Below are 10,254 nucleotides of genomic sequence, written 5' to 3'. Positions count from 1 at the left end.
GAGGTACTTGTCTGAGGTCAGTTCATTCTAATCATGAACTTAAAAATAACATGGTCTATGGTCCGTGGGTCAATTGGTACGGAGCCGCACAGAAAGAATACATAACTTACATTATTTCCGTTTTATTTATTATCTGATTCTGAACACGCATCTGTCTATGACTTACATGTCATGATGCCTCGGTCACATGTCTTACCTCCATCCGCTACCTTCTTAAAGGGGCTGCTCCGGCTGCTAACACATAATACATTACCGCTAAATTCAAACCCCCAAGCGAGCAAAATGAACAAACACAGTGGATTCACTTTTATTATATTTAGAAAATACCAGTTTTTATGCCGGTTGTATCATTTTATTTTGTTGTATTTATCCACAACACCTTAAAGGCCGGTCCGTGAAAATATGGTCTGACACTAAACCGGTCCGTGACGCAAATAAGGTTGGGGATCGCTGATCTAGAGAATACAGGATTAAATATAGATGCCAAAAATGGGAAAACCTTAAATATCTCTTACTAAATACTGCCCACAATTGGCACCTTAATGGAGACTGATCTTACCTTTGGTTACCATCAAAACAAGGCACTTCCAAACACTAATGAATAAACATTCCCAAATGATTTAATAACATTATACACAAGTCTTACCTTACAAATAATGTATATTTAAAATCACAAATCACCACAGCCAATATCTAATGAAATGCCTTCCCAGGACGGTTGGGTTTATTACAGTAAAGGTGGAATAAACTGTTATGTGTGTTGATATAGTATACTTCTTCAACTGCAGAACTCACACAGGGTGAAATCTTATACTGGCCCATAATGAGAAGGTGGCAGAGCTAAAAAAATCCACAGAAGACTGAACAGAGAAAGTGAGAAATCAGTGGGCCATTGATCTGCATTCTCCAGTACCATTGTTTTATTCATGCAATTTAATGTAAGCTTGAGTATATTTTACTTGGAAGATAAATGTATTTATACTTTTATGGAAAATAATCAGTGGTGCTTTGTAAACCTCCTTGAAATATATAGATTTGTTTGTAAAAATTGTGGGCATTTACATTATGCAAACAACTGTGAAGAAAAACAGTAACATTTCCAAAAGGCATTCTTTCAAAAGTATGTGCTGATTTGTGGACCAAGGTTTAGAGACAAATACTACTGGCTACTTACAGATCTAAACACCATTTGAAGCCACCACTAAGCTTAATCAAGTCAACCATACTAAGTGAAAATAAAGAGATAAATTAGTATTTCTGAGATCCTTAGTGTGAGTGAAAAGACAACCAGAAACTAAATTTCCTGTGTCTCCAATTTCCAGAGAAAATGTTTGCACTCATTGTGATAAGGGAATTGAGGTCAACTTTAAAGTCAGATTAATTATTTTATTCAAAATAAATGAATGAAGTCCCTTTTATTCACTTCAGTAGTGCTGGCGTTATTGAAAATTCAAACTACACCACTGGCCTGCTAATCATTAGATGGCGGTGTCTGGATGTAACAGGAAAGACAGTACAGTACTTCAGGTGAAACACTGCATATATTTTGAACACCTTCTGAAAGCACTGTACCGTTACAAAAAAAATAAAATAAAGTATTGCTAGTTTATTCAGTAAATTCAGATATGTTCTAATATTTTAACTAATTGTAAATATTTAACACAAACGGCTTTTCGTGAGAGAGAGAGCTTAAACTCTATCTACACCTGTGGAATCCATAATCGTATCAAGTCTATATTTGTAACGTCATAAAAGAAATCTATAAATGTGATGTGGATTTCTATAGTAACAGACTTTCCCATATGGCCCAGAAGGCCAACATTTATTTTTTAATCAAACATACACATTATACATTTCCGATACAGCACCAAGCATTTTTACAAAGCTAATTAGAGAACACTAGCATCTCAATGCTAAGATCAAGTTTATCAGTTTTTTGTTTCTACACCTGCACCTGTGTGCACACATGCACAAAAAAAAAAAAAAAAAGACCAGAGACTCAAAACCAAAGCCATATACACAATCCAGAAGTTATTAGTGGTCACTGGTAATCAGTGTTCCTCTGAGCTCACGTCCAGCTTCCTCTGAGGGATGTACAGGCTCTTCGTGGCAGTAGACGTAACCACAGTAGAGACCGGTGTGTGAAAAAAACACGTCTGAGAGGCGGAGCCACTTTTGGGAGTAGTCAAAGCAGGCTAGAGACAAAAAGTTTACAAAATAAGTTTATAATAATAATAATAGTAAGAAGAAAAAAAAAATTATATATATATATATAAAATGTATTACAACAGATTGCTCTTGTATGTAGAGCACAATGTGTATGTGCAGGTCTGTATTATGCTCACCTGCTGCAGGCTGATGAGTGTGAGGGGTGAGACAGGTTTTATGAAGATCATGCCATGTGTCTGAAGCGGTGTGTGAGCATGTGTGTGCGTGCAGGGTACAGGGCTCGGCTGCTCGTTTGCTGGTGCTGTGTGTGTGGTGCTTTGTGTGCTGTGGATCAAAGCAAGGTTCTGCAAGGTGAAGTTAAGGAATGATGGATTTGGGCTGACCCGGTGGGTGGGGCGATGGATGGGTAAAGGGGAAGGGGTAAACTCCTGAGGTGAAGGGACTACCGAACCTGCAATTCACATCACAAAAAAATGCGCAGTTAAAGAAAGAAGGTAGACACAAAGATACAGACAAATAGTTGCAATGTGATTACAGCATTATTCAGTCACCAAACGGGTTCGGTTTGTGTCTGAGAGAGCAAGAGATAAAAAAAATAAAGAGATAAAAGAGAGAGAGATAGGCTGACCTGCATTTGGAGTGTGATAAATGTATGTTGGTGTTTTATTCGTCTCTCCACTGGAGGTCGGAGTTTCTTTAAAGCTGAGCAGAGGCTGTTGAGTAATTGGAATCAAATAACCTGTAGGGATCAGAGTCTGACACACACACACACACACACACACACACACACACACGATTAACTTGCAGAATTTATTGAATCGTGGTAGCAACTATATCTTTAACCATAAGTTACAATATTTTTATATATATATATATATATATATATATATATATATATATATATATATATATATATATATATATATATATATATATATATAAAATTTAAGATTTTATATGCAGCAAACCAAGAACTCAAGGCTCAGTGTTTTGGGGAATCTACATGACGTTCTACACACTTCTCAAAATAATTAAAAGTAAAAGGTTGTACCATAACTCAATCTGGAGTTAGCCAAGGGTCTCAATAATTAAATGAGACACTTATTATTTAGGTTTTTTAATAAACATTAATTTTTTATTAAAGACAAAAACAATTGTCTTTATGGACTGCCAATTTATTCCATTGTTGTTGCCATGGAAGCCAGTTTGAGTATACTACTAATTTATTGAATTATTCAATTTTTGTGTGTCGTATATAAGAAACCTCTACCTCTGTGTTTGTGTGCCCCATTGAATCCTGCAGAGTAGGTGTAGCCTGGTTATGTATTTTCAAGTCCCTCTCCTCGGTCTCCAGGAAGTGTGGCAGCTCCATGCTGTGCTCTACAGCGTCAGAATTATTATGGGGTGTTTTTGTAAATTCAGGTTCGAGGTGCAGAGCTCTCGCTGAGGCACGACTGGAATTCAAGGTTCCTCTACGATCTTTCAGACGAGTTTGTAGGATCTCACACAACTTAGGGGACACGCTCTGGAACACAAGAATACACAGACACAAAAAGAAATACTTAATAAACTGATAAATTCTCTTTAAAAACTATTTTAAAGCTCAGGAAAAAACATCACATTTTTTGCTGCACAATTTCTGATTAAAATGCTGTGAGCACAGAACAAACAGGTCACACACAGTCAGAAATCTAACTGATGCTAATGATTTCTCAAGTTCATGGATTTGAAAGTGAAATAGATGGGAAAAGGCATGTGATTTACCAACGACACAAGAACAAACACTTACCTTTGAGTTTGTCATCACGTCATTCCGTTTTATCTTTGCTGGACTTCTTTCTAAACTTTCTAAACCTGTCCGTTTCAAGGCAGGACTTGCTGGCTCGTAACCGTGCAGCAGTCTCTGACTTGTGATCGTTACAGATGCTGGTGAGGCCTTTGGATTTGCTGATCTGGGGCTTTCAAAGGTCATGGAGCGCACAGCAGTGCTGGACGGCAAAGGCCTGGCCACAGAGCGAGGACGAACAGGGGTTTGTGTGACATACACAGCATGGGGAAGCAGCACAGGAACGAATGAGCAGCAGGGAGGAGGTGCAAATGATAACTGCACTGTCTGGGGACAAGCATCTGTTCCTGCGGTCATCGTAGAGGGACAGGGTGACAACACTGAGCTTTTATGTTGTAAGTGAAAAGCCTCTTCCGGATTACTCCGCTTTGGCACATTCCTAAAACGAAGTAACAAGCAATATTAATTAATAACGGTTTCTCTTTTTTTATTTATATAGAAGTCATGAAAAGTAAAAGGAATCAAATTGATGCTTAACTGAATTATACAATAGGCTAAAGTTTTACTCTACACCTTTCTTATTTCTAATTAAGTAGTTTTAAGGTGTTTCTTTTTTTACCCAGCCTGTTGGTCCAGCTGCATTTTACAAATTGCAGCAAGGTGATCCATTTTACTTGAATAGAAGCTTCCATTTGCTGCATCACCTAAAACAATAAAAAGAGAACTATTATACTACTGAGACAAATTAATGAATTACCATTTTAAAAAATCTGTAATTATACACTTACTTGCGATTTTCATGGGACTTGATGGAGCAGAGTTGATCTTCCTGCGATCGTCCTCAATGCTTTTCGCCAATTTGACAAGTGAATGATGTCGTGTAAAACCTCGTTTGGTGCTGGGGGAGCTGAAAAGATTTTTAGTACAGTTATCGACAGACGAGCGGGATTCGAGAGGGCGAGAGGAAGCCTCAACCTGCATACCTGGGAAGAATATAGTACAAATGATTTAAAATATAAGTGTGTTGGTTTATTTGATTTATTCTTTATAAGTACAGCTGTGTAACCCCTTTAGCTGCCACTAACCCTGTAAAAGATTCTCTGGTCCTGTCCATTTAAATGCTGGTTTTCTTCCTCGTTCTTCAGTCACATGCACTTTCTTAATAAGCTTAAGACTACTGAGGACATTGGAAATGTCATATAGACGACGAATCTTTGCTAAAAAACAAAATGGGAAACAAGAAAAAATTTGTTCAAATTAGTTAGTAATAAAAAAAAAAAGAAAACCTGGATTTTCAAACATCTTTTATACTAAACAGATACAAATCACATTTATAGAGTTTTATTATCTATTTAATATATAACTAAACTAAAAAAAAAAACCAAAAAAAAAACATGTGCATGAACACCAAGTTATTGTACTTTTTAATTATTGCACAAACAAATTTACTTTCAGAAACTTTAGTTACAGTGTAAATGTTGTAATCAGTTCAGCAGATGTGTGACAAAGATAAAGACAAGACACCTCTGCCATACCTCAAAAAAATTTTGTTGCTTATGTGCATGCCTGCGGTACCTTGAAGACGTACTACAAACAAGCAGGCTTTTAAAGAAAAACTAATTTAAACATTAGACCGTGCTATGATCATGTTTGGTTCAATTCCAAAACTTAATCGGTTTGTCTGCTTTTTATTGGTGTTATTTAGTAAAAATACTTATAGAACAAGAGTTAATAACCAACAGTGGGAATTAGGTATTGCCGTAATTTCCGGAGTATAAAGCGCACCCATATATAAGCCTGAATTTGACACAGATTTTCATTTTAAACATAAATAAGCCGCACCTGTCTATAATTGTATATAATGAACTTTACACAGGCTTTTACGACAGTGTCTGTTACACAGGTGAAATATGTTGTGGCTCCTTTAAGAGCAGAGCGGCATTTTGAGAATAGCCTGCTGCCGCATTCTTCCGGTATTATTGCATGTGTGCAAGAACGAGGAATACGTCCATATTATTTTCTGATGCTCATTTCTAAGTTTCTTTGGCTAACCTGTAACGCTGTTGCCAAGAAAAATAAAAAAAAGCACGAGTTTTGGAAACCTGTCTGTGCTTATATGATTTCTGTTGCAACTGGAGTTAGTGAGCTATCCCATGACCCAGACTCAACACGCTACAACGGCTTGTATCTAAACAGTAGCCGACCAAGAAAGTCATTGTTCACTGTCTTCCTCCTTCCTTTCACAACCATTTCTCTCGGGAGTTTTTCTTTTGGTATTGTCGTGCGTTTAAAAAAAAATGTTTTCTTCCGATGCCGTGCAGCTCAGAACACAGGTGAGCTGCGTTTTGTAGTTTTTCGTTTCATTGGTCTAATGTTATGTTGCTCAGTTTTTTAGGTTGAAGTTTGTGAAACCGGGAAAAACCCAGAAAAAAAATGTATAAATAAGCCGCGGGGTTTAAAACATGGGAAAAAAAAGTAGCGGCTTATAGTCCGAAAAATACGTTATGTTAAAACAGTGAAACCATTCAGTGACAAGTGCGTTACTCACTCTTGAACTTGCTCTTGTCCTGGTCCACCACCTGGTCTTCTCCAATAAGTATCTTGGCTGCGATTTCCAGGCTCACCACACGCGGACTCGATACCAGGAACAGCATAACAAATTTCTGACTCATCACACGCAGGGATTTATCCTTACGGCTAGCTGTGGGTACAGTAGGCAATTGGAAAAAATAAATTGTTAGTAGTGTGATACACACATCCCTTATAGTCTATTCCACAATAACCTACAAACACAGATCTGCATGAATGACTCTACAGGGGAAACATGGCAAAAGCCTGAAACCCCAACATTAAGTAAAAAAAATGTTCATGTACAATGAGCATATGGGCTCTCAATGACAAAGATTTCATTCCTGACTGACCCCCTTTCGCATCAACGGAGGCTTCACTAAAGCTTGACTCCCTGTGTATGATTTCCCCATCGGGGTCCTCGTTCTCCTTCTCCTCTCCCTCCAGCTCCAGCACATCCTCTGCATGTCTCTGCTGTATCTGTTGAATCTGCTGGTTATAGTGATGTTTCTCTCCCTCTCTTTGCAGCAATGCTAGGGTTTGTGCAAGCTGGGCACGACCATGCCATGTGTAGCGGTTTTTAGCCAAACGGCTGACCATGTTCAGGCTCTCCAGGACATTCATGATGTCATAAATACGCCGCCGTTCTACATCTGATAAACAAAGAAAGAAAGCATGGAATTAAAACCAAAGAGATTCACAGAGATGATATTGCAGAAAGCCCTTGATATAACCGCAAAAATCTGTGGCACATTGGGTAATACATTAGACAATTGAGAAGTGTAAAAACACTGCTGACTGGTATGCATTTATCGCAAGATCCAACAACCAAAACGAGTTTTAACTTCTTTAAAAAGAATGCAAAGTTGTAAAAAAAAAATCAATCACAGAAATGAATACACTGAATTTATCGTATTTGTAAAAGTCTTACTCAGTTCAATTGCAACATCATCAAGGCAAATGTCGTTGTTTACAGCTGGATTCGGATGATCTGGATAACGTGCCAAGAATTTGTGACACAGCAACCCAAGACTTTTCTCTTTTCGACTGAGCTGCAGCCTTTCTGATTCTTCTCCTTGTTCAGTATCCTGTAGGGGAAATACAAACATACCACCATATGTTAGAACAGGCAAACGATCAGGTCAAACCCAGGCTGAAACCAGCATGCCCCAGACCCTGCAGGTGGACATGTGTTTTGGCAGGATGCAGCTTCAAATTCGCTTCAAATTTTTATTTCTTCAAAACTTTACCTAAAAGATATCAGGTCTAGCTTGCAGAGTGGCTCAGATTCATAAAAATATTAACTACAATATATAGTACAGTAGATTGTCACAAATTTTAAACACTTCAGTACTAAAACATATGTCCAAAAAATAGAATGTGCAGTCCCATTCCTACAGTTCAAATATTTATATTTCTAATATTAATTTGTTAAGTACACTTAGCCCATAAATATTTGGAAAGTGAAAAAGTTATTTTTAGATTGATACCACAGTACATTGGAGTTCAAACAAAAATAATAATAATAATTTATGCAAGCTATTTTTTTTCTAATTATTTCTAGTCCATTACAAAGCTTGGCTCTGCTCAAGCAATGTTTTACTGCAGTATACCACTCCTGGAGCACAGAGGGTTTAGGGCCTTGCTTAAGGGCCTAAGAGAGGCAACTTGGCGGGATCAGGGCTTGAACCCCCAACCTTCCGTTTAGTAAACCTGCACCTTAACTGAGCTACCGCTCCCAAAAATATTTATGAGTAGCAAATAAACAATGTTTCAGCACTTTATAAACAATATGTAATTTTTTTTTTAAATAAATAAAAATAAAAAAGGCAGTTGAACAAACGCTTGACAAATTTGCTCTCATTGTCACAATTACCTGAGAGGAGTGCTCGGTTTCCTCACTGCTTTTCTTCTCTTTCTCTCGATTGCGTATTTCTGGACTCGCAGCACTGATCAGCATTTTCAAGTTGGATGTCGGTGTCCATGGGTCCCCTCCTGGGGCCTCTGGTCCCTTCTTAGGTGTTGATAAAGGTCCCATTCCTTTTTGAGCTTCCTGAAATCTTCCTTGTGTTTGTGGCTCCACAAACACAACTTTTTTCTGTAAAACAGAATGTATATTCAGGTCACAGTGTAACACTGAATGTTAAATGCCTGATCTTCATGTTAATCAGTTAAGTTTAAAGGATTTTCATAATGCTACAGAAAACACAACACACTAACCTTCTCACAAGCAGTCAGCGAGCTGCTGGTGGAAACCTCACGGTTTTGCTTCAACTGTTGATCATCCAGTAAAGTGCTGGACATCTTCCACCTGAAAAACAGTTTATACAGACATGTAGGAATATTTTAACTAGTTACAGTGTTAACTGCTTAGAAGTTATGAGACTGTAGTAAAGCAGCCAAGCTACTGATTTCTTCAGTTCTTCGAGAAAAATTACCTTTTCTTTATAGCATTATGCAGTATAGGAGAAAAAAATCGCAGTTCAGGTCAGTGTGTGTAGGCTCAGGGTTGGTGAATGGCGGCGGCTCTGAGCAATAAGGCGCAGTCGCTTTGCCCCGAAGTTATTTAGATTTCAGAAGGCCGTGGTCCGGTAACCAGGACACTTGGCGGTTACTGATATCCGCTCTGTCGAAGACTCTATGGCAGGACGTGTAAAGTCCACGCCCATTTAAAAAACACAGCCAACGAGCTTAGAGTAGGACGTGACATCACACCAATAGCTGCCAATGAGCATGCACCGGGAAACGAAATTCCACAGCAGCGCGCGCTAGTGCGCACATTTTTAAAATGTTGGCGCGGAATTTCCTTCTCCAGAGTCCAAAGTAACAACCGAAACTGCTAAAAATAACAAGATTAACATTAAAACACTGAACGCGCTGAGTCCAAATCTTTAAAACTGTGATCACCATTAGTCCAATAAAAGTATTTTCTGATGTTTAAACACTCAGTCCAGATTAAATGTAAATCACACCTACGGGTGTAGCACGACTGCTAAATTTTCCATTAAACACAAGAACCAGAAGTTGACTATAATCAAACTCATGTAATCTACATCAAGTTACATCTGAACTGAACGACAAAACCGCTTCATCCATAACGTTTGGTCGGTTGCTTATTTGCATTTTGCCATATTGCTGTGGATATTTATAAAGCTGGAAAACACGACGAGAGTTACGTCATAGTGAACTATAATTTATTATAGAAACAGATTTCAGAACAAATTTACATATTTTAATAACCACTTAAACTGTTTAGATACCTGCGGTAATAAATAGGCGGCAATCAGAGCTGAAGGTTTCCTGAACGTTAGTCATAAAGTGTGTGTTTCTCGAAATTCTTTATACCTGTAGAAATGTGTAAACGCTACTTACCCGCACTGGGGGTTGATGTATTCTGATCTCGTTTAAAACTCCATGAAATATCAGATCCCACGTCGTTTACAGAGAAGTCTTCAGCTGTTCCCTCTAAACTCCTGGACTGCTATCGAACTAGTAATGAAGCGGTAATTAAAACAACCAGCTTCTGTCAAACTTGAAAACCCGTCCTGAGGAACACACGGGCTTAAAAAATCAACTAACATTAAAGAAAACCTTCGAGGCGCTCAGAAAATCTGTTAATCCGAGACACAGAGGGTTTATACAACAGACCCTCCCGCCAGGCAGAAGCATCTCTCACACGCGCGCGCGCGCACACACACACACACACACACACACACACACACACACACACA

At 38.3% G+C, this 10,254-nt stretch overlaps 1 protein-coding gene across 2 annotated transcripts; it reads right to left on the bottom strand.

Moving 5' to 3' along the window:
• Positions 1-1,794: 1,794 nt before the first annotated feature.
• On the bottom strand, positions 1,795-10,254 carry e2f8 (E2F transcription factor 8). 2 transcript variants are annotated; one of them, XM_083558149.1, is made up of 14 exons: positions 9,896-10,254; positions 8,744-8,834; positions 8,400-8,621; positions 7,455-7,611; positions 6,877-7,176; positions 6,504-6,656; positions 5,041-5,172; positions 4,744-4,938; positions 4,575-4,659; positions 3,959-4,394; positions 3,440-3,694; positions 2,798-2,924; positions 2,346-2,620; positions 1,795-2,195 (listed from the first exon to the last, which is right to left on the bottom strand). In XM_083558149.1, exons 2-14 carry the CDS (start codon positions 8,825-8,827, stop codon positions 2,052-2,054), a joined length of 2,565 nt encoding a protein of 854 aa, XP_083414275.1. In that variant the 5' UTR covers positions 8,828-8,834; positions 9,896-10,254; the 3' UTR covers positions 1,795-2,051. The 2 variants fall into 2 exon arrangements, with proteins under 2 accessions (XP_083414275.1, XP_083414274.1); XM_083558148.1 differs by lacking the exon at positions 9,896-10,254 and adding an exon at positions 8,962-9,403 and having other exon boundaries at positions 4,738-4,938.

This window comes from Silurus aristotelis (genome assembly GCF_946808225.1).
Source record: "Silurus aristotelis genome assembly, chromosome: 13".
In the NCBI taxonomy this organism is placed as follows: Eukaryota; Metazoa; Chordata; class Actinopteri; order Siluriformes; family Siluridae; genus Silurus; species Silurus aristotelis.
This window is presented reverse-complemented; position numbering and strand designations above follow the sequence as displayed.

Bases quoted from the DNA above. Each gene is read 5' to 3' on its own strand.
- e2f8 (XM_083558148.1), bottom strand. From the start codon at position 8,827: ATGTCCAGCACTTTACTGGATGATCAACAGTTGAAGCAAAACCGTGAG. The intron at 6,657-6,876 runs GTCAGTCAGGAA...CTGTACCCACAG, and splicing joins CTCCGTTGATGCGAAAGGGG to CTAGCCGTAAGGATAAATCC. The intron at 5,173-6,503 runs GTGAGTAACGCA...TTTGTTTTTTAG, and splicing joins GGACAAGAGCAAGTTCAAGA to CAAAGATTCGTCGTCTATAT.